At 47.1% G+C, this 23,928-nt stretch overlaps 2 protein-coding genes across 5 annotated transcripts in view; both read right to left on the bottom strand.

Moving 5' to 3' along the window:
- Window positions 1-591: 591 nt before the first annotated feature.
- On the bottom strand, window positions 592-20,318 carry cep170bb (centrosomal protein 170Bb). 2 transcript variants are annotated; one of them, XM_087170793.1, is made up of 19 exons: window positions 20,284-20,318; window positions 18,903-19,040; window positions 18,472-18,561; window positions 18,149-18,227; window positions 17,979-18,037; window positions 17,651-17,762; window positions 17,131-17,232; window positions 16,395-16,901; window positions 14,096-15,195; window positions 13,423-13,599; window positions 13,131-13,248; window positions 10,990-12,720; window positions 9,287-9,530; window positions 9,047-9,203; window positions 7,266-7,403; window positions 6,280-6,368; window positions 5,946-6,039; window positions 5,805-5,856; window positions 592-5,074 (listed from the first exon to the last, which is right to left on the bottom strand). In XM_087170793.1, exons 2-19 carry the CDS (start codon window positions 19,005-19,007, stop codon window positions 4,887-4,889), a joined length of 5,142 nt encoding a protein of 1,713 aa, XP_087026919.1. In that variant the 5' UTR covers window positions 19,008-19,040; window positions 20,284-20,318; the 3' UTR covers window positions 592-4,886. The 2 variants fall into 2 exon arrangements, with proteins under 2 accessions (XP_087026919.1, XP_087026918.1); XM_087170792.1 differs by lacking the exons at window positions 7,266-7,403; window positions 17,979-18,037; window positions 18,149-18,227; ... (1 more) ...; window positions 18,903-19,040; window positions 20,284-20,318 and having other exon boundaries at window positions 17,651-17,814.
- A 1,222-nt stretch (window positions 20,319-21,540) lies between these two features.
- Window positions 21,541-23,928, bottom strand: part of LOC111645952 (inverted formin-2-like) — a 15,934-nt gene continuing 13,546 nt past the window's right edge. For 2 of the 3 annotated variants that reach the window (XM_087170795.1, XM_087170794.1), the window contains exons 20-24: window positions 23,748-23,829; window positions 23,299-23,457; window positions 22,777-23,217; window positions 22,574-22,636; window positions 21,541-22,375 (exon numbers count right to left, since the gene is read on the bottom strand). In XM_087170795.1, coding sequence (XP_087026921.1) covers window positions 22,575-22,636; window positions 22,777-23,217; window positions 23,299-23,457; window positions 23,748-23,829 — 744 coding nt within the window. In that variant the 3' untranslated portion in view covers window positions 21,541-22,375; window position 22,574. The remainder of the gene's footprint in view (window positions 22,376-22,573; window positions 22,637-22,776; window positions 23,218-23,298; window positions 23,458-23,747; window positions 23,830-23,928) is intronic. The other variant, XM_023395299.2, reaches the window with a different exon arrangement.

Below are 23,928 nucleotides of genomic sequence, written 5' to 3'. Positions count from 1 at the left end.
GTGATGCAGGTGTGTTCGGTTCTGGTCGTTAGTCTCTGTTCAGGAACAGTGATGAGGACTTTAGCACAACCCATCAGCTCTCAGCTGGGAATCTTAGTCTAACATTTTTCAAAGTTGTGCTAATGCTACATAGCTAATTTTAACATTAACAGCTTCAGCCATCATTGTGTTTATAAGACAACAGGTTATATGTTCTCTCAGCAGCTACTTCTGGACACTACCGTGATTCAGTATCAGAGAGCTAGCTGTTAGCATGCTAACTTCAGTAGGAGAAAATATGTGATAGAGACAGGAGCTCGCTTTTAGCATGCTAACTTAAACAGAAGACATGAGTTGACGTTGGTGTTTGTTTCAGCTGTTGGTGGTATGGGAAAGAAGTTTGATGCTTAACTCACAACGTTTCTTGTAAAGCTGCTAATGCTAACATTAGCTTTCTAGCAATAGCTAAAATTACATATAGCTCCTTTAAATGAAGGGTTTATGTGTGCAGATGAAGCAATGGATCCGTTGGAAGTGTAGAGACACTGCTGTGAGAGGTGAGACATTACCGGGGCAACAGGAGGCTGGTCATTATGACATCATACAAAAGGATGCATGAAATCAGTTTATTACAAATGACATGGTGATACAAAGAAATCCTGTTGATGATGAACACATGAGAGTCCATATATCTGCAAATCATTTGAACTGAATAAATAACAGGAAGGTTTTATTCTGAAAGGACCTTCACACGATTGAATGCATAAAAAAGTTTTTTTCTGAGAAAAGGAAACATCCAGAGTAAATATGAACCACGGTCTATTCAGCCTGTTTCTACAGCTTCATGCATGGTAACAAAAGTAACCAATCACCTGGAGCAGCAGCAGTTACATCATCACAGCAACAGCCAATCAGGTTTGTTGTGGGCAGGTGATAAATAAATACATTCTCAATGGCTGCAGAGCACGAACACACCATGACTGAAAAAATAAAACTCCACCTGTCTCCACCAGGTGTGTGTCAAATGAAAAAGTGCACATTTGGTGAACTAGCCTCAAACTCTCACCTGCCTCAAGCTACAGGAAACATGCACTTTACAAAATAAAAGTCTAAAATATTCTGTTTCTCCAGCCAAACACAGTTGAGTGAAATCCTCCCGAGTCCAGTTAGCCTAGCTTAGCACAAAGACTGAAGCAGGGAGAAACGTTATCCTAGCTCCATCACAGAACAGAGGAGAGAGCCACAGAGAGGACAACTGTGCCTGTCAAACAACACTGAGGGCATCAGCTACAAGGCACCTGAACAGACCTGCTCAGTGTTCACACAGCTCATTAACTGTTTCATGGTCACAGCTCAGTGATCCAGTGATGACACCAATCAACAATAACCAGCAGCTAGGCTAACAGTTTCCCTCTGCTCCCAGTCTTTGTGCTAAGCTAAGCTAAACACACACTGCTCATCAGCAGGACTTCACTCAGCTGCTGTTTCTACTTACATCTGTACAGCGTCTCTACACTGAGGCCCAGCTGCTTCAACACATGGAGGAAGGAACAAACACACACACACACACACACACACACTCTACACAGGTGTCTCACCTCAACCTCCGCCTCTGCTAAGCAGATGGTAAAGATGTAAATTCTTTATTCATAGAGCACTTTTCTAAGGCGACGTCCACAGTGCTTTCATTTTAAAACTCATCTATTCTTCTATGTTTCCTCCTCCGTTCACACGACTCCAGAGTTTTCAACATCGAAAACAGAAGCTTTCCTGGAGTTGTTTAATTTTGAAAGTTTTGAAACTTCTGCTGTTGTTTTATTCTGAAAACTCTGGGGTTGTGTTTTATTCTGAAAACTCTGGGGTTGTGTTTTATTCTGAAAACTCTGGGGTTGCGTTTTATTTTGAAAACTCTGGGGTTGCGTTTTATTTTGACAACTTTGGGGTTGTGTTTTATTTTGAAAACTCGGGTTGTGTTTTAGTTTGAAAACTCGGGGTTGTATTGTAGTCTGGACAGAAAGTGGGACCTTTGTAAATGATGAGGTCACAGCCAGGGTCTCTCCTGATTGGCTGTCATCAGCCTGGACTACCAGTGGTGAATACAACATGATGATGAATGACAGTGTCACTGACCTTGTTGTCTTTGCAGCTGTTGTTCACTTACATTCTCTGTTTTAATGCTACAGCTGCAGAGGATACAATCTACTTCCTGTTTACACCGCCTTGCACATGCTCAGTGCAGGTGAACACTCGTGTATGTGAGTTTTCAGGTGTGATAGTCTGGATGGAGATCATTTTAGTTTGAAGATGAAAACTTAGTCGTGTGGACGGAGCCTAAAACAGATCAACTGAATTTAACAGGTTTAAAGAGGAGTCTACAGTCAGCTGCAGCTCACAGTCACAACAGGTGGGTCATCAGACAATAACCCTCTGTGAAGACTGTGGGATGTGGCTGAAAGCTCTGGAAAAAGACAGTAATGTAGGTAATGGTCTTACATGTAATTTCTACAGTCAGACCTCTGACCTTTGGACCAATCACACTCGCAGAATCACACCACTGATGGTCAGCAGAGACTCTTCATCTGTTCTGGAGACAAACACAGAACCTTTTACCTTGAAGTCGTGATGACTGAGAACGACTTTTCTGTGGAGAATTTAATCCTGTTTTAATCATCTGACATTAACTGAAACAAAAGCTGCACTTGTTCTCAAGTTAACGAAGTTGTCTCGACCGATCAAGAACAGGTTGGTTACATTATTCCTATAGTATGAGAGCAGATTGTCCAGTTTTACTGTGACTCAGAGAGGCGATGCGTTTAAGGACCAGCAGGACGTCTCATGTTGGATCAGCTGTTTTTGAGGTCAACAGACATTTGACATTCAGCACTCACAACATTCAGCTAAAGTTGGACAGTAATCACAGCAGAAACAGAGAGAGGACAGGCAGCAAACACATTCAGTCAAACATCCTCTCTTTACAGACGAGTGGAGCAGCTGTTTTGTGTCTGAGGCCGAGGCGTGTCGGACCGCCTGACGTCTCTTCATGAACACAGACAAAAAAACGGACACGAGCGATCATCTGTTCATATGCAACGTGACAGATTCTCGAAGCACAAAGTTGATCAGTTTACATTTGAACTGCGGAGTAAGCAGCTGCTTCTTTTTTTAGCGTCGACTAAATGTTGTTGAGCTTGTTCTACAGGGTTATATACGTCTTACTGACTGATGACTGGATACAATGAGGTTTGGATGGTTCAGATGCATCCACACCGCCAGCAGTTTCCTCCAGCTGCTGTAAACCGGCAGCTGTGTGACCGTAGCATCGGTCAGATAAGGGTTAAAAATACTGTGCTTTACAATACGACATCTGGATGAGTCACCTGAACGACAGACTCCTGCTCAGGTGACACAAACCGTCTCCTGGTCAATGGCGTTTTATTAGTCGCAAAAGTCATGCGCTTAAAAACATGTTTGTGTGATGCGAACGCACTGAACAGATCCCGGGGCGGGAAACCTATGTCGCAAAGGAGCGATCTCTGCTCAGCGAGCCACAGTACATGAGAGGCTTCTTCTCCTCCTTCGTCTCTTCCTTCTCCTTCTTCTCCCTATCCTCCTTCGCGAGTGTTGAAACATTGCGCTCATCACGGCTCCATGCTCTCGATGGACAGTGCGCTCGCAGTTTTTAGATGCTTTTAGTTTTGAGACTAATTAAACACCACACTGGTCAAAATCAAGACCTGCACAATGTGTCCAGGTGATAGACTCCACCAAGATGACATGAAGGTTTCATCAGTCAATCTCTGCAGCTAACCTGCGTCCCATTCTGAGGCCGTCTCCTTCAGATGACATTGTCCACAAAGACACAAGGTCAGTCAGTCTGAGGGTGAAGTTCAGCCGTGTTCAGTTTCTATAGGACACAAGTAGAACACCTGTCAGGGGTTTGGGGACAACAGGTGATCCAGATGTTTAGGTCTTCACCAGGTGAGGACAGTGGAGGACATGATCCTCGTCTCTAAGACCACAATAAAACTTGACACAAAGGTTTGCAAGTTGTTGTAAATGTTGTGGTTATTGACACAAAGCAGAGACAGACACATCAGCTGTGTCTCAGTTCAGAGTGTCCTTTGTTTCATGGTCCAACCTATCCCAAGATTCATTGCACAGCAGTGACGAGTCATTCTTCAAAAAGAGAAGAAGACTCCACAAATAAAACAGCAGCTGAGGATGAACAGGAAATCCTGTTTGGAGGCCATGCCTTCGTAGACCACATCCTTTGAAGGAAGGGGTCCCTGAACTGGGACACAGCTAATGAGTGATAGGATAGAAAAGAGCGGGAACGATTATAAAATATAAAAAGACTAAGAAATCAGTGAAACAGTGAGCTGCAGGTTCGTGGTCAGCTGATTCACCACGAGACCAGATCAGACATCGACTGACCCACGACTTAACCCTGTCTGACTGAAATCATCCTTTATCATTTTACAGTGTGAAGACTCAGTGGCCTCCTCCCCCCACCTCAGATGTCGGACCTGGAGTCCTCCGAATAGAAGCAGGTTTGGACCATGTTTGTCTGAGACTTGGTCTTTGTGGACTCTGTAGGAGGTGGCCTCCTGAAAATGGACACAGCTCATGTTCAGACCTTCTCCAGGAGCTACAACCCAACGACAATCGTCAGCTGATGACTCGAGGCCGAAGACAAATTACTTCTGTTGCCACATTCAAGCTAACAACACAATAAGTTGACGTCTGTGTTCAGCTACATCTCCTAACATGGCTGCCAGCTGATCTAGACTACCTCTGCAGAACTACGCCTCTCCAGGGGCTACAGAAAGTGGATCATCAAAGAGGCAGCTGAGGGTGTGGATGCACAGTCACTATCCAGAGGTGCTACGTTGGCCTGCTCAGGCCATTTAGTGGCCCCCGTCGGGTCCACGAGGTGGTCGTTTGGTGCTTTCATTGGCGTTGGAGGCTGGGGGGGCGCCACGGGGTTTGGAGGTGGGTTTCTTCTCCCTCGAGGTCGGTCGCGTCTGATCCAGAGATGACGTCCCAACGGCTGCAGTCTGAAGACTCCCACCAGGCTCCACGATAGTGTTTATTACTATGGCAAGAACAAGAGGACAATTATCAACCCACCTCTAGTGAAGTTTCAGATTTAATAAAACAACACATCCCAGAAGTGATTAGCCTAGCTTAGCACAAAGACTGGAAGCAAGGGGAAACGGTTAGCCTCGCCTAGCCCCACTGTGGATCTCTCTCTGGACGCTCTGTTGCAGCTGTTCGGTGGTTTGGGTGGTTTGGGTTTCTCCCACAGAACAGGTTTAAATCAAAGTCTCTTAATGTGAAGGAGTTCTGATCTGGATCCGACCCACCAGCAGAAGAACTCACCTTCTTCCTGCGTTTACTTTCCTGCTCCAGACAATCTAACCAATCAGAGGGAGGGAACGTCCTCACCTGGTTTGTAATGATGCATTTTGGTTCACATTAATTTTTCTCACAAACCAAATCTACAAGTTTACAACCTCATCACCTGAATTGGACCGGGGCAAACAGACTGTAGGTGAGTTATTCACCCTTCGACCTCCCTGCAAATCACGTTAATTACTGTTCTGCACCATATCGTCTGTAGTCTGCTTGTTTCACACAGAAAATATTAAAACTTTATTGAAATGCTGAAAAAAAAAAACCTGTGCACCTGTCACTGGCTCTCAGGAAGACAAATACCTGGGATTGGATGTTTTATCGTGTTGTGCTGTTTTTATGGTAACTGTCCAATCACACCTGTTTCAGGACGTGTTCATTAACACTAGCAGGATGAAATCTGCTGTTACCTTCCAGTTGCCTCTGGACTCTCCTCAGCTCTTTCAAAATGGAGGTAATTTCCTGCAACACAAACATAGAACAGAAGGTTCCAGCAGCGCTCACATGAAACCTGAGAGTTACTAAGAACAATTGTTGAGTCTGAGAGGAACCTTGTTCGAGGTTTTCAGGATGGGGACTTCGTTCTCAGCATTGATCTTCGCTTCAATCTCCTCCCAGACCTCGGCCTTGTTCTGGAACAGAACCCTGAGAGAAACATGAGGTTAGCATGAAGATGGAACATGGCAGCTGTAACGGGTCCAAACAGTGTCCGATACAGACCTGAACCCGGAGCAACCGGACCCACACATGAACTGACCCAAAGAAACCTGTACCTGGTTCTGACACATTAGCTTTGTTGAGCTGAATGAGCCTCAACTGAAATAATTTTGTCCTGATTATTGACGATGAACAGAAACACCACAGAGTCATCAAGGGTCTCCTTACTTCATTTTCTCAGCCAGCTGCTCCGTGTTCTCCCGGATGGCCTGAGACAGCTGAGACACCGGGTTCAGCATCAGGTTATCCAGAATCACCTGAACAAGACAGAGGAGGGGGCATGATGACCTCAGAGGTCTGTGACATCACATCAACACTGACACCATCACTTCCTGTTTCCCAGCACACCAAAACTAACTGCAACAGCTGCAGTCAAGTCAACTTTCATAGATATTTGGCTACGTTCACGCTGCAGGTTTTCAGGTGCAGAACTTTTATTTGTTTTATTGTTGTTGTCCCTGGGAACATGCTAACACTAGCCACCTGGGAACATGCTAACACTAGCCAGCTGGGAACATGCTAACACTAGCCACCTGGGAACATGCTAACACTAGCCAGCTGGGAACATGCTAATACTTGCACATCACTGAGCTAGCATTCTAAATGTCAGGGTATGTATTACTGCAGCGGATCAAGTAAGATGCTAAAATGATTATTGATTACTGGATAATAATAATAATAATAATAATAGTGATGTAATAATGTTAAATAATTCTTAAACTATCGCCCTTCTGTTCCCCTCTGTCTATGCGGGTTTCCTCTGGGTTCTCCATCTGTGGGTTCCCTCTGGGTTCTCCAGCTTCCTCCCACAGTCCAAAGACCTGCAGATTAACTGGCCATAGGTGTGACTGGTTGTTTGTCTCTAAGGGTCAGCCCTGTGATCCAGGTGTACCCGCCTCTCACCCAATGTCAGCTGCGATTGGCTCCATCCCCATGCGACCCTCAAAAGATCAGTGGGACGCCTAAATAATAATCTGTTATTCAGTGAAACAGACAGTTTGAAGATTGAAACTTGTCGTAGTTTCAGAGATTTATAGGTAAAGTGTTGAATAAATGGTTCAGAATCTAAGTCTGTTCACAAAATATCCTTTGTCACATTAAACGTCATACTGAGCTGCAGTGTGAACGTAGCCTCAGTGGGTTTAGACAGTGACCTCTTCGCGGTTCCACGGACGGCGCTGCTTAGAACCGGGCTCCGGCTCATTCATGTTTGCTTCCAGGTCCGAGACGGCAGCAGAACCTGGAGGAACCTTCTGGTAGTTTAAACTGGCCTCGGGGATATGTTGTACCAGCTGGAAAGAGAGCAGAGGGAGTCTGGCTCCTGTGATCTGACCTCTTAATATTGGTTATCAGACCAGCGAGCCGCTGGCTGGTGATGGCGGTGCTCCGTGAACACATGCACCAAGTCAACATGCAGCTGCGATGGTGGAGGCCAACAGTGTATGCAGTGAATTTTAGTTCTGCTGGGATACAGCAAATAAACATCAGGGAGACGTGGGAGTGCAGGAGGATCCTACTGGTCACCAGCTACAGCTCCATGAACTGTCCCACAAACAGTAAAACTAGTTCATTAATGGAAGTGTTAACAACAAAACCACTGAGTGGGCACAGAACAAAACAGTCTGACAATCCAGATCTCAGGACCAGGCACAAGTCTGAAAGGTAGAGGTCGGGTAGAGTTCAGTAGAGCAGGTTAGAGCTGGATCAGGTAGAGTTAGGGTTTGGGGTGGCTGTGGCTCAGGAGGTAGAGCGGGTCGTCCACTAATTAGGTCGGTGGTTCAATCCCCGGCTCCTCCAGTCCGCAGGTCGGAGTAAGATACTGCACTTTGCCCCTGATGGCTGTTCCATCAGTGTATGAATGTGTGAGTGAATGGGTGAATGTGGCAAGTATTGTTAAACGCTTTGAGTGGTCAGTAAGACTAGAAAAGCGCTATATAAGTGTAAGTCCATTTACATCAGGTAGAGGGTCGTCTAGGGTCGAACTGGGTCAGGAGATGCAGGAGACAGTTGAGCAGAGTGGGGCGGGGTTAAACTGGGTCAGGTCCAGTCCATTCAGGTAAAATAGAAGAGAGCTAGTCAGGAAGGTTGTGTCAGGTAAAGTTCAATAGATTTAGTTTGGGTTGACAATGGGCAGGTACAGTCGAATAGGGCTAAGGCAGGTTCAGGTCGGGTTGGGTTCTGGTGCACCTGTCTGAAGCAGCATTTAATTCCTGGTCCTTTCAGACTAATACCAGTCAGTCAAACCAACAAACCTTAAAAGCATTGAGGGCAGGTTCTGATGTTGATCCACCTGGTTCTAATGTTGGTTCTTATGTTGGTCCACCTGTCCATCACCTCATAACCAGCAGTTGACCCCCGTTGAAACTTGTTTTGTGCTGACTCAGTGGTTGTGTTGTTAATGGTCTTCCGTACCAGACCACTCATTCAGACAAAGATCTAATGTGCTTCACAACAATCCAACACCAGTGAGAGGGGAGTGTTAGGATCAGCGATGGGAGGGGTGGGATGGTGGTGGAGGGGAACCACAGTGCAGGAGTTGTGATGAGTCAGAGTTAGACACCTGAGATGGTCGAACCCCACGTAAGTATGGATAAGATGGCATCTGTGCAGCAGGACAGAGAAATGAATCATGAGAATCCAAAGCATGATGAAGGTTCCTGTCAATCAACCTGAAGGTCAAACATGACGTTTACTCTCGGCTCAGTCTGAAGAGCCGACAGACACACAACTATAGAAACTGTTTCTCATTTAAACTGGGAACACACTGGAACAACAAGGTAACAACCATTGACTGTCCCACATTTAAATCAACAGATCATTGGTACACTGACGTCTGGTGATCATGTAGTGTGCTCCCAGTTTTACAGGCTGTGGTATGTGTGGTATGTATGGTGGGTGTGGTGGGATGGGGGATGTTTGGCGGTTCATGGCCCACCTCCTCCCTGGCGGAGATGGTGGAGGCCGGCGTGTTGGGCAGCGAGCTGGGTGAGGTGGTGGTGCCCATGCCAGAGCTCAGCGAGTCTCCGTCCCCGGCGACGTCGTGGATTTCCTTGGCCAGGATGGCCAGGTCTTTGGCCAGGTCCTGACTGAGCCTGGAAACACACACAGAGGTCAACATGGAGGTTTGACTGATCTGCTCTCAGTTTTGATTCTACATGTCTCATCGTCTTTTTACTTGGCGATCTCTGCGCTGTGCGTGGACCAGTTCTGGTAGGGGTCAACCTCGTTCTGGTCTTCGTCCTCCTCCGTCTCCAGGGACACAGATTTGGATCTAGCAGCAGCCGTCCGGTGGCCGCGGGGAGTCTGAGTGGAGGTGGAGGGATGGGAGGAGCGTTTGGCTTTAGGAGTACCGGCAGTGGTTTCGTATTCTTCCTCCGAGGAAGAGGAGAAGTCTGAGCCCTTCTGTCTGCGGCGGGAACCTGAAAATACGTAACGTAGATTATTTCAACAGCTGGTCAATCATCAGGACAAACAACGCGACACTGAGCTGAAGAACATCAGACTGCAAAACAAGTTCAGAGAGGTCAACTACTATTCCCAGAAAGCTGGATATGGATTTACACACCGGGGCACAGTCACATCCTGATTCCAGACATGACTGAGACAACAGAACCTGATGCTGTGAGGTTGTGTTTTCGTGGCAACAGCAGCAGACTCCATGGGACCAAATGTTTCCTACAGAATACCAGAACAAGTCCTGAAGGTCTCAGCGAATCTCTCCTGTGTTTAAAACTCCAATCAGCTGTTGAGCTGTTACCATGGTAACGTGTAACAGCAGTGAGTATCAGTCTGATCAGTTTTCTGCTTCTACTAAGATCTAACTTTTAACTTTGGCTTCTTTTGTTCAAAGGAAAAAGGTTCTGTAGAAAAAGGTTCAGTCCACCCAAAACACAAAAATTTAATATATTTACATATATTGAATTTCCAAATATGAAATATAAATTTTTATTTTATACAACATATTTTTAAAAATTATATATGAAACCTGTTAGAACTTCCTATATTGACATATATATCTAGCCTGTAGAAATATATACATTTATGTATGTATGTTTATAGTGTAGACAGATGTTACATAAATATATATCCATCCACAGCCTGTTAATATATGTAGATATTATAAATGTCCGAAAGTCTGAGACTAATACAAATTTTACTGTGTATTTCATATATGTTATATAACTTATATCTCCATATATTCAGAGGATTTATATATGTATATATCCCCATTAAATTTCTGTATAGGAAATCGGTGACGTCACAGGGTCGTATCGTCTGACACACAATGACAAGAGAGGTCGTCAAGCTACATGAACCTGGATCAGCTGATCTCAGGAGTAGCTCCTCTCTGATCAGCTGGGAAACTACAGTGATGAATCCCAATGAGTTGGTCCACATTAACCCACAATGCTGCAGGTGTGTGATGCAGTATCATGTTGGTGTCTGCACCCAAACTTATAACTTAAAATTATCAGAAATGACATGGACTGATACCAGTGAAGTGACACAGTACTGAGCCTGAACATTTACCTCAACCTCATCGTCCAGGTAAAGTTTGTTAATTTCTGCATCACTAAATCAAAAGGACAATGATCAGACCAGAGTATCTTTGTCTTTGTGCGAGTTTGAAATGTTACAGTTCTGTGGTTAAAAATGACCAGTCAGTTAAAACATGCAGCAAATCCTCGTGGAAATGCACAAGAGCACACGATTCAACAAGGAGACCTTGAGACCAGACTAGGTAGCAGCGGAGTCGACCTCTATTTACTCAACTTACTTGGTCCAGATGTTGAGGAGGTTCAAATCCTCGATACGCAGACAATCTGGTAACCACAACAGGATTATGTATTCATGAAAACACAAATAGTCAGGACTCACCAGTGCTGGGGTACTTGGCTCCACTGGACCGGGTACGGGTCAGTGGTTGCTTCCCCGAAGCTCCACTCCCTTTGCTAGCTGCCTGCCGGGCGTCGCCCACCGATGTCTTCCTGGTGGTGGCAACGGACTCGGAGTTCCGATTGGAAAACCCGGACCGACCTGTGGAGGATGTCTCGTTGTCACTGGGAGCTGTGAAGGAGCCGGTCCTCTTTCTTGGCATCGCTAAAATGTCCAGCCTGGACAGCTTCTTCCCCTCGGCGGAAACTTTGGCCGGTGTAGTGATATTGTCAGAATTCTGGGATGCCCGGTCAGTCTCAGCACCTTCATTGTCTGAGGCCTCGCCCAGTCGTGCTCGACGAAGCATGGATGCTCGGGTTGGCCGTGGTGCTGACAGACTGTTGGAACGTGTCAGGACCTGCTGAGTTGCCGTCTTAGGCATCTTTCCATTGTCTTCTTTCTGAAGGGGGGCGATCAGTTTCTTGCTGCGGCTGGATGGACGGGAAGTTTCATGGTCAGATGATGTAGTTTCAGTCCAGTGTGGACCAGAACCCTGCTGGCCCTCAGACAGATCCAGAGAACCACGGTTCCCTGCGCTGCGGCGCATCTGGAAGCGCTTCGCTGCCTCTGCCTTAGTTGATGTATCAGTAGTCGCCTGGCTTCGGCGTTTCTCAGACAGCCGTTCGCGGGCGGTGAGCTGCCGTCCTTTCTCTTGGATGGATGGGCTGGAGGAGGACTTCTCCTTCTGAAGGCTGCTGATTGTGGGACGCTTTTTAGAGGCAGAGCTCACTGGAGCATTTTTGCTACTCACTTGGCTCACAGTGCTTGCTGTGTCCACATCTGACTCTCCAGATAGGGAGTCGTCCACGTGGCTGGAGGAGCCCCCTTTCTTAGAGCTGCGACCTGAACCAGACGAGGGGAACTTGGTATCCAGAGAGGACAGAGTTCCCTCGGCCTCCTGAAGGAAGGACTGCGTGTCCTGGATGTTCTCCCTCCTCTGCTCCAGGTCTCTGATGGATGGGTGGCTGGAGATGTGGGGAAGTTTCTTCATCTGGACAGTGTCACTGGGCTGGTCTTTGGTGAAGCTCTCCTGCCGGACAAACGATGACATGCAGCCGTCTTTAGTTGGGACAGAGTCCTTGTCCTGTGCTTGGAGGTTTGGAGCGGAGCTGTTGGGTTTCACACCTGTCCTCCTGGGTTCATGTCCACTCAGGTGTCGGATCAAGACTGTGGTAGGCGGAGTTTTTGCAGGGGGTTCTTCTGTCCTCTCAGGCTGTAACGGGCTTTGAGCCTGGTCAGATTTGCCTGGATGGTCTTCAGAACCGATGTAGAAGGAGGTGGATTTGGTGGATGGAGACACCTTCTCCTGACCTTTAAACTGAGAACCAGGGGCACCTGGAGACATGGCTCCGGTCCTGGCCTGATTCTTCTTTGTTTTCTCTAAAACAGGTCCATCATCTGAGCGGCTGGCATCACTCAGGCTGTCTGGGTCCACATCATCCTGAACGGAAAGGCGCTGGGTGGAGTCCTGTGGGCGTGGAGGACCAGAGACTCTGTCCAGAGGTTCCTGGCCTTGGTAAGATTCATGGCGAATCAGGATACTCGGGGCGACACTATCCAGCTTGTCTGGAGGCACCTGGGGCAGCAGCCGTCTCGTCCTGGAGCTGTGGCTGGACTCGGACTCAGAGTTGTCGTAACTGTAACTTCCCATCGAGCGGCTCATGAAGCGCAAATCTACAAAAAAAATTAGTCACATTTCTCAACTTTTCAGATCAGTGTCTTCTACTGTCTATTTATTTTTCTATAATGAACACTTCAGGTTCTGATGCTTGATTTTTCTACCCTAAACCTACGATCAGTCCACATGATCTGCTCTCTGCTGAGACCAGGTCAGCAATCTGACAATGTCTTTTTAATATTATAGTACTGGATCAGCCAGACCACATCTGGAGGTCCAACCACAGTGCAGGCAAAACTGAGACAACAAGAACACTTCTCATTACCTGCGGGTAACAGCAGATCATGATCCAGGTACAGATCTCAGGTTAAAACAGGTCAATAGTCTAAGGTATGATACTCATCCCTTCACTGATCACATTCATGTTGTTTTCTAACAAAAGGCTCAAACAGAAGTTTCACAGCACCTTCTAGACATTCCCCTTGAGGTGGAGTGGAACCAGATTCAGCATAGCTGTCTGCCAGACTGGCCCAACGGGAAACCCACTTGGGTCCTTCCAGACCTGCTGCAATAGCAGCTGGAACCTGGGAAACAGAAGGTGATGAACAACATTACCAGACAATAGAAATGTTGAACCATAGTCCAACAGGACATGTTACAGGAGAAACTGAGGGAACACCAGTCTGCATGCACTGGGATCAGAACATGCTACACAGATGTTTTTCCAGGTTCTGGTTCAGTTTTCCGGTGGTTTTTACCTGTATGGGGCCTGTTGGGGGGCCGCTGATAGCAGCTGGGATAAAGCCATGCAACGGGTCCACAGTGCTACCATCACTAGGCAGGTTAGCTTGCTCATCCTTGCCATCATTTATTACAGGTCTATAGACTCCTGTGTTCACACCACTGTACTCTGGAGAGTCGAGGACACCAAACACCTGTCAGAGCACAGGGCATGCATGAGGAGGGGGGGCAGGACCATGGCAACAGGAAGGAGCAAGAAGGACAAGAGGTTTCATGCATCTCTAAAGCAAATTAAAATATTCTGTTTATATCAACACGTCTCACATGAAGACCGAGGCAGTTCTGAGGGTCCAGGATCTGTGTTTAGATCAATGTTACTGTGGACCGCCCAGCTTGGGGAAGGTGGTGATGGTGGTGGTGGGTGGGGGATGGGGGGTGTGGGCAACACACTTGATAACACTATAGCATTATATCTAACTCTGTATGTGTTTGTTCGTTCACCAGCAGCAGCAGTAACAAGAACTAAAGGTTTCCTCATTTTTTAAATAAACCATCTGATGTCAAACCAACCCGGGCCAGTTTTTAATGACGCAGGAAGTTTTACACATAGATTTTCTCCACCAACTGTAGGAACCATGAATGTTACTTTACTAAAACCACTCAGGGTCTTTAGGGCCACCGTGAGTTCACCTGATCGATCATGTTGCGAGCCTCCTCCACCTCTTTGTCCTGCGACTCCGTCTCAATGGTGTAGGTCCCGGCGTCACTTAGACTGTCGTCCTCCTCATTCCTCACCGTCCTCTGGGAACCTTTCATGTCTCCTGCTCGGACGCCCAGAGGCAGCATGGAGGACGAGTGAGGTCCAGAGGAGTGGGCCGGAGAGGAAGTCTGTCCAGCATTGGTGGGGATGGAGGACTTTGAGATTGCTGGAGGCTGAAAGGGTGAGGATGGGTAGGAGACTGAAGACAGTGCTGGGGGTTCTTGTGGGGAAGGAATCCTTGCATGAGCAGGCGACACCATCACCGGTGGCGCAGACATTGGTGGAGGTGACATCTTGTCCCTGGTTGGGGAGGAATCCTGTTGACTCGAATCCTTCAGGAATTCAGCTGCAAACTCCTGGGCGAGTTTGGACTTCTTCCCGACGCTGCCGAAGGGTCTGATGACGATGCCCGAGGACGAGCGAGAGGAGGAACTTAACGAGGCCGCCTCCCCCTCTGTTTTCTCCCTCTTCAGAGAGCTTGATCTCTGGGGTCCACCGTGACTCTGTCCTTTCAGAGGGACCGTCACCTGCTGGGTGGGAGGGATATGGCCGTGCACGGATGCCGGCCTCTCGCCGCCTTTCCGCCGCTCCAGCTTGGCCTTAAGGGCGGAGTACGAGTCAGCATGGGCGGGGTTGTGGGTGAAGGACTGTGAGCGCTTTTTACGCGGGTTGTCATCGAAGAACTCGATGATGAAGGCCTGCTGGGTGAGGTGCTCCGGGGGCCCCTGCTTGGGCGTCTCTATAGTGGGAGATGGAGCCTGAGGAGGGCTCTGGGACAGGGGCCGCTCAGGGGCCACAGGTGAGGGTGGGGCTGGTCTGGGCGGAGAGTACTGCAGTGGCTGGTGGAGTTTCTGTGTCGGGGCAGGTGGCTGACAGTGGACAGATTGACCTGACTGGACGGTCTGCTGGGACGCCTCTGACTGCTCTGATTGGACGGAGTGGTGAGAGTGGACTGAGTGGTGGGATTTACTCCTCCCTTTAAGAACCGGGTCCTCAGAGTCACTCTGGGTTCCATCCTCATGATGGTGACCTGACAACAAGAGATACAACCATTGATCAATATGTTATCACTATGTTTGATATGAACATCAGGCATCATCATCAGACCTGATGATCCCACTGAGAATCAACAGTCCAGTCTTCAGCTTTCAGCTCCACCCTGATTTAAACGTAGTGACAGCTGAAGACCAGTTTTACAGCTGCTTTGAACCAGTAACTCAATCTGACTGAAGTCCATGATAAATGTGTTTCTACCAGGAGTGGAGCTGAACATAGGTTTGTCCTGACGGGGGCACTAGAGGAAACATCATGGAGTCATTCAGATCTAAAGGGTTCATCTTGTGGAGAGCAGGAATGAGATCAGAAACTGTGATAGAAATCTGACTGAATGTTTTGACCTGATGACGGAGGAGATGTTAGCGGGGCTAAGGTTTATCCTCTGAGGATTAGAAACATCTAAGTGTGTCCCGGTGGAGTTGAGATAAGGTGCCCGTGGTTCCCACAGGTTCTCATCCCCAACTCGTCACAAACGCTGGGTCAGGACCCTTTCTGACCCTTAAGGTTTAATTTGTCCTTAGCTGGGGGAGTTATTTAAGGGTGTTGCACAGAAACTCTTAAAAGGTTTCCTTTGTTAAGGAAAAACATTAAGTTATTTTCAGCAGTGAAAGAGATTTTACAGCGATTAAATTCTACTGCGTCGTTAAGGGTGTCTCCTGGTCGCAGAACATCATCATAAACCTGGTCATGTTACAGTTTAGTTTCTTTTCTTACTTTGTTTTCTAAGGTCTTTTGTGCAACGGTTTAAGTGACTTTGAGTGATTCCTTAAGTATAAGACTAAGCAAGGAGAAAACCTTAAATTTTAACGAAACCTTAAAGAGATGACTTAAGTTTGTTTCGGGCAACTGTTTTTATTTTAAGGAAACCTTAACTCAGACTTTAAGGAAAGTCTTAACTTAAGGTGTTTTGTGACCTGTTGAGCATGTAAACCAGAACCCGTCAGCTGACTGTACTGCAGTTCTACAACAGAGAACACTGGACATCTAACGGGTCCTGACCAAGTGTCGGTACTTGACGAGTTGGTGGCAGGACTCATCTGTCAGAAGCAAACCTGTGGACAGAGACTCCATCATGAGGTCCCAGAACCAACAGACACCAGACTAGACCTAAGTGGACCTAAGTGGACCTGGGTTATGTCTGCAGCGTGATGCTGACACTAAGTGGACTCTGACCTTTGAGGGTCTTGATGTTCATGGCGAGGTCGCTCTTGGTGCTGTAAACGTCTTCACACATCGGACGTCTCCTCATCATGCTGACATCACTGTGCACCAGCCAATCAGCCACCTTGCTCTCTGCCGACATCACCTCTGCAGGTGTGGCCGTGATGGTCGTCTTAGATGGCGGAGCCTGCTGCTGTTTCCTCTGACGGGTGGAGAACTTGGTGACGTGATCTTTGATCTTGATCTTACCGGGCATGCAGTCGTCGAACTCGATGGTGAAGGAGGCGTGGCTCTGAACGACAGGCGGGGTCGAGGTGGGCGGAGTCGGGGCCGCGTCAGTGTCCTTGGTGGGGATCTCGTGGAGCTCCGTCCCCGAGGTTTTGGGGTGCTGGAAGTCCTTGGTGGGGATCTCAAAGTAGCTGGGTTCACGGTGGTATGAGGGGAAGATGGTCTTTGGTTGGGGGTCTGACACGGATCCGGGAAAGTCCGGGTCCACAGACGGCGCGTCTTTGTGACCGTCTGAGGAAACACAGACGTTAGTGATGGATGTACACATGGTCTGGACCAATGAGAGGTCATGATATCATGTAATGGTTTTATCACTTCAAAATAAGAGCTGCCAGTAAATGATCAACACAAAACAAGAATCTAAATATTGAACTTCCCATCTGATGTCACTCGGATTGATGGAATATTATGATCATATAATCTCAACTTTAACGAGCTCGTCAGATTTTTGTTTTTTTACCTGGATGTGGCTCATCGCTGGTCTGAACTTTACTCCCATAATCCTCCTCTCCCCACCAGGACGGCTGACCGTACAGAGGAGTGGGCCGACACACCGGAGCCTCTGAAACACAGTGTCACATGATCAGCCTCCATTTTACTTCAGATCAGCATCAGAGACACAAACACAAAGTTCATTCATCTTCTCATGACAAACAGCTGTGAACAGAGACCTCCCACAGTAACCTCGCACAGGAAACCTCAACCTTTCAAAATAAACGTATGACCATGTTTAAAGTATTTTTTTTTTGGTTAGGAATCAAACTGACCTGCAGGGGGCGACAGTTACATACCTCACTGCTTGTTGCTTTATTGGTAGTATTATTTGTTGTATTTTTTGTAGTATTTGCAGTAATATTTATATAACCTTATGTCAGGCTCTGACTTTGTTGTTTACAGTATTATTGGTTGTAGTATTGATTGTAGTATTATTCACAGTATTTTTGCTGTATTATTAATAGTATTATTTTTAGTACCAGTACCTTGTGTCAGGCTCTTGCTCTGACTCTTCTCCGCTCTGCTTCGATCTTCCAGCTCCGTCTTCTTCTCTGAAACCTTCAAGCTCATGTGCAGCTGACTGCTGTACTTCTCATGCTGCAACACACACACACACACACACACACACACACACACACATCTTCGTGGTGTTTTTTTACCCTCATAAAAAAGTAGCATTATCTCAGTGACAGGTTGCGTTGCTATGGTTACAGCTCTTACAGTGTTGTTGTTTCCTTCTGGCTGCTGAAGAGAAGTGGTGATGATGTCACAAGTACCACAGCTTTAACATTAGACACACACACACACACTGACCTTCAGAGCCTCCTCTGGGACTTTGTGTTGACTCTTCTCCAGAACGTAGACATGAGAATGTGGAGAGAAGGTTAAGAACAACAGTGACATCATCGAAAACACACGCCACTACAGTAACACACACAGTAACACACACAGTAACACACACACACACACACACTGAAGGATATCGTATCCGAAGCGGATGATGTCGGACAGTTTGAGGGTGATGTAGGTCTGATCAGGAATCCTCAGGTCGTTCACAAATGTCTGAAGAACAATGAAAACAACAACAACAACAACGTAAATGTCAGGTTCATTCATTTGTTTTAACTGAAGCTAAAATGCACGAAAGCCCAGACGTTCTAGAAAAAGAATAAAAACAAACTAAAGAATTATGATTTTTTTTTAAGTCAAAACCATGACTGTTGACGTGTTGACATGTTTGTGTGGTTGGTTTTGTCACTTTGTTGTGTCGGGTTGTTTGTTTGTTGTATAGCAGTTCCTGTCTCACCCCGTTCAGGCTGCCCAGGTCTTTGACCAGGTGTTCGTCAGTAGTTGGGTTGTAGTTGATGACAGCATGTTGTTTGTCCACGCTGCGGGACTGAGGACACAGAGGACAACCAGAGCAGACGTCATCATCAGAAACACTTTAAAACATTAAGATTCATACAAATATTTAATTTACAAAAAACATTTCAGGAGAAAACTGAAGAATCAAACATTAAATATAATTTTTTCATCTTCAGGGTCCAAAAAATAAAAGGAAACACACATTCAAACTCCAGACTCTTAATGTGAGAATGCTGTCTACAGACCAGCTCACCTGTCTACAGACCAGCTCACCTGTCTACAGACCAGCTCACCTGTCTACAGACCAGCTCACCTGTCTACAGACCAGCTCACCTGTCTACAGACCAGCTCACCTGTCTACAGACATCTCACCTGCAGCATGAGCTCACAGTCCTCTCGGCCCACAAAGATCATCTCTTTTGGGAGGCGGTGTCGAGTGCCTGAGCTGCTCACCAGGAACCATGATGTCACACTCATCTTAACAGGCCTGCTGGGAAACCACAGAGCATCCTGGGAAATGGAGGCCAGACAGAGAGTGAGGGAAGAACACCATCAACGATCCTGTGCACCATGAACTGTTCACTATGATCTGTTCACTATGAACTATCCTTTTCCTGACTCAGCTCTTCTTCCTTTAACTGAAGAGCTGCAGCAACTGATCAATTATCGATTGACAGATCATGAAGTATTTTGATACTCATTAAATAGTTTCTATCATTTGTTAAAGGAAAAAAACAAACAGCTTCTCAGCAGTGAAGATTTACTGTCCTCGGTCTTATTGATGGATAATTGATCATTTTATTGGTTTTACATTGTTGATCAGAAAATAAAAGATCTTTGAAGACTTCAACTTTTCTGTAACAGACATTTTATTGAGCAAATGATTCAGAGACAATAATTTACTGATTAATCAATGATGAAAATAATTATTAGCTTCAGTCCTGTTTTTAACCTGCTGGTTTTAATCTAGTCTGATCTGGACTGGACCTGGACTTGGACCTGGACCTGGACCTAGACTCAGATTTGTGGATTAATTTCAGGTTTCAGTTGTTAGGCAGAAAGTAAAACTGTAAAACTGCAGATCAGTGGATGCACAGACCATCAATCAGGAATTATTTTGTTAATTGGGGAATTCAGTGAATCAGTCTCCATGGAGACGCAGTGACAGGTGTTTCTGATCAATAATAATCAGCAGGTTAAATTAATAACATCTGTAACCGCAGCTCTGTTTTTTAATCATTTCAGTTTTATCCTCTCGATGTTTCCTGTTTTCTGTCCTGATGGACACACAGCAGAGACACAGGTGAGACAGGTCACTGATGACGGATCACGTCACGTGACCGATGACTGCAGCCTCTTTTACCTGACTGCTGTCCCTGCACGTGTCCTTGGGGCGGGTCAACCTGTTCAGCTCTTTGACATCATCATCATCACCATCACCATCAATAAAATGCTTCAGTCCAGCTCACCTGAACCGAGCCACACCCATGACACACACACGCACACACACAGGATGCTGGATGAAGTGTAGCGGCTCGTCAGAGATAACCCGCCGGGCCTCAGCGCCTCATCCGCGGCTGCAGGCCGGACAGGAGGAGCCTCTCCGCCCTGGAGCCGCGGAGAGGCTCCGGTAACGGAGGAGACAGAGACAGACAGACAGACAGACTGACAGACAGGCAGAGAGACAGACGGACAGACCGGTCCCGCTCCCCTCCTCCACGCCCTGCCCCCCTCCCCCTCCTGCAGCTCTTACCTCTGCTCCAGATGCTGCCGCCGCTCCGCCGCTGTTCTCCGCCGATTAAAACCCGGACTGACGCGCTGCGAGGCGGACAAAGCATGAGAGGCGTCCCGGAGCGGAGCGGAGCCGGTCCGGACGGGTTCAGACCGGATCGGACCAAGACTAGATGAAATCCTCCCGGTGATGCTGCTATGGCATCTCTCTCTGACCGTCTCCTCCTGACGCACCAGCTGCCACCCGCTGCGTCAAGACGCACCGCGTTAACGACCACGACACAGGAAGAGCGCCACCGGAGCCTTCAAAATAAAAGCCTTATGATAAAATCTGACTGGTCCCAGATGTCTGAATCACTGCACACCTGACAATGTTCTGTTCCTAATAAAGCGGGAGACCAGAGAGGTGGCGGGAAACTGGTTCCAGGTGGTGGTGAGGCTACTGTGGACATGAAGCCTTTTGGCCCCTGAGGTCCTGGTCCGTCATCCAGCCTAGACTGAAAAACAGTCTGAGTCTGGACCAGGTCTGGACCAGTGTCTTCAGACCGGTGAGGAGCACGTGGAAACAGAATAAGTCAACACTCAGCTACTATGTGTTTCAACCAGCCCGGTCTCCTCTCACTGTGCTCTTATTGTGAAGGCATGCTGATTTCCGGTGTCGGTAAATTAACGAATCTTCAGCTGATCAACCTGCTGCAGGTTCACCGTCTCTCTCTCTCACACACACACACACACACACACACACAATAATCCATGTTGTTATTAATAATAACCTATCTCATATTTTATCCTGTCATGTGAGCTCACGGTCTCATCAGGACGGGAGGCTCCGGTTTGGGATGACGTCACCTCACTGTTTACATAGAGCAGCACCGTTGAAACGATCAATGATGACAACAACAATAACAATAACAATAATAATGATCATGATAATGAGGGGTCAGGGGTTCTGTTTGAAGTGGTTCAGCTGCAGAGATGTTCCACCCTGAGGTTCCTTCTGTTGGTTCTCTAAACTGTGAGATGTTGTTTCACTGTTCACGTGTCTTTAATGAATGAGACACTGGAGGGCGCTGCCTCTACCTGTAACAGCATTTCCACCGTGGTAGTTACTGTTGCTGCAGTGAGTCCAGGTTGTCAGGACAACGACCGTTAGGATAAACAGAGGATTAAGGAGCAGCTTAAACACCGACATTAACACTGATTATATACAGTTACACAGGAAGTGGTCATTAGGAGCGCGCGCACACACACACACACACACACACATCAGATGCAATACTACTTTTCTGTTACAGAACAGCAGCTGGTTTTATTGTGAAGGGACGATTTCTGTTCAAACAGGAAGGAAACATCTCACTGACATTCTAGTAAAACTCAGTGTTAAACATCTCTCCTGTAGCAACACACAACATCTGACTCCAGCTCAAACTGTCTGAGCGTTAACAACATGAAACACATGAATCTGTTTCAGAGCTGAATCCTCAAACCTTCGAAACAAACTGTTTGAATCTGTTCTCACACCGGGAGGACGGGAGGATTACTGGTATGTGCTCAATTCAGCGACTCGTCCTCACTGTGTTTCTGTCTGAAGAGATGATGATGATGATGATGATGATGACGACTAGGCTGCTGCTCTTTTTTTATTTCATTATTGTTTAATCTGCTGATTATTTTCTTCTTTAATCTATTGATCACTTAATAATTTTATCATTTCTCAGAGTCAAGGTCAGACATGGGACTGTCTGACATCTGGAACTGGGACTGTCTGACATCTGGAACTGGGACTGTCTGACATCTGGAACAATGATTTGATTATGAGAATAAGTGTTCACTGATCTTCGAGTGAAATCCAACAACTGAAACCTGAATAAATCCAGGATCCAGATCAAACCAGATTAAGAGCAGCAGGTTTGTGGAGGGTCAGTGGATTAAAGCCGAGTCACTTCAGGAAACAGGTGATAATAATGGTGAAGAATCTCAGGTGACACATACTTTTAACTTTAAACAGAGAAATAAAATATTTTTCTAAAAACACTAAACCTGTTTTTATTTTTCATGTTTCATGAAAACAGATTCAGTCCTGTTGTCGTGGAGACGAGTCATCCTCTGTCCATCTGGACAGGAAACACAGAAGAAGAAACATCAGTAAAGTAAATCATCTGAATTACACCCTGAATTCAGACTCTCAGGCTGAGGACTGTATGGACTAAATTTCACCATAACCAAAGGGAAGCAGTCTGCAGCCTGAGAGACTCAGCTCAGGGCACAGTGTGATACCAGTGTCAGGTTGAGGCTCAGTTGAAGCGACTCACCTCAGTGTGAAACACATCCTTTCTTAGTTTTTGAGTGTTTGGATCCAGAGGGGGCGTCGGCTCCTGCAGGTCAAAGAAGAGCTCTGATTGGTTGGTTTGTAGACACAACTGATCAAACATTGTCCTGCTCATTTCTCTGCTCAGTCTGACGCTTGTACAATAAAACTGTGTTTCTGAACAAATAAATACAACCCAGACTTTACCTGCTAAACCGGTCCTGGACTTTGCTGGTCTGTCTGGACCAGGATCTGGATCATCGTGGTTGGGTGTTCTGGCCTCTAACGATGTGATCTCCTCAAACTCAGACTCCTCGTTCCTGTTTACTTTGTTTAAATCTTGCTTTGTTCCTGGATCCTCTGGTCTGAGCTGGACCTCCTCCTCTCCTGCAGGAGCTCCGACTCTAGTCTCTGAGTCAGGACCAGAGTCCACCTCAGAGTCCTGGAATCTGGTCTGGCTCTGGCCCCCCTCCGTGTCAGCAGCAGGAGGGGAGGCGTGTTCAGGGAGGTTTTGGGTCTCTGTGGGGACGCTGTCCGTCTCTGGTTCTGGTCTCGTTTCTGATGGTGGATCTGTGGGAACCTGGACTGTCTCTGGAGGGCCTGAGGGCTCGTCCACAGCCGCTGACCTCTGTATGACCCCAGGATGATCTGACGACAACACAGTCAAACACAGATTCAGGGACAAAAGGTCAAAGGTCAGAGACTAAACAAGCCCAGCACAGTCCTCACCATGGAGTCTGCCGCCCCTCTCGGCTCGGGGTCTGGTCCTCTTCAGGTTGTAGCCATTCCTGATCTCAGCCAGCAGGTTGTCGATGATGCAGCCGCCGTCCTGGTTGGACACGTCCTTCCTGACTGGAGACGACAGGTGGACATGTTTCAGAACATGGTCTGCAGAGACACAACTGGACTGTCAGCAGCTGGTCTCTGGACCTACATGAACCTCTCCTGCGTCCAGAGTCAGAGACAAAGTGTCTTCAGACCGGGGGCGGGGGGGGTGTCTCAGGGACCAAGAGAGTCCACAGTCTCTGTCCTGGTCTAAAGGACCTAAACACAGATGGCGGGACACCTGAGGAACCAGCTGCTCCTCACACTTTTCTGCTGTTGAGTCACAGGACCTGTACCGCTGCAGACTGGATTTAAGGTGGAGGTTTAAGGTGGAATGACAGAGTTGGACTTACTTATCTTGTCATCTCCTCTGTGTCTCCTCTCCTCCTCCTGCTGCTTCCTCCTCCTCTCCTGCTCCCTGCGAATCCCGTTCTCCTGAAAGACATCAGGTCAGAGTGAGAGCCTGAGTCTCTGAGTCTGAATCTGAGTCTCTGAGTCTGAGTTTGAATCTGAGTCTCTGAATCTGAGTCTCTG

This window comes from Seriola lalandi, unplaced genomic scaffold (genome assembly GCF_002814215.2).
Source record: "Seriola lalandi dorsalis isolate HSWRI2012SDOR001 ecotype SW California unplaced genomic scaffold, Sedor1 jcf7180002054960, whole genome shotgun sequence".
Lineage (NCBI taxonomy): Eukaryota > Metazoa > Chordata > Actinopteri > Carangiformes > Carangidae > Seriola > Seriola lalandi.
The sequence above is the reverse complement of the archived record's forward strand: the minus strand, read 5'-3'. Positions and strand labels throughout refer to the sequence as shown.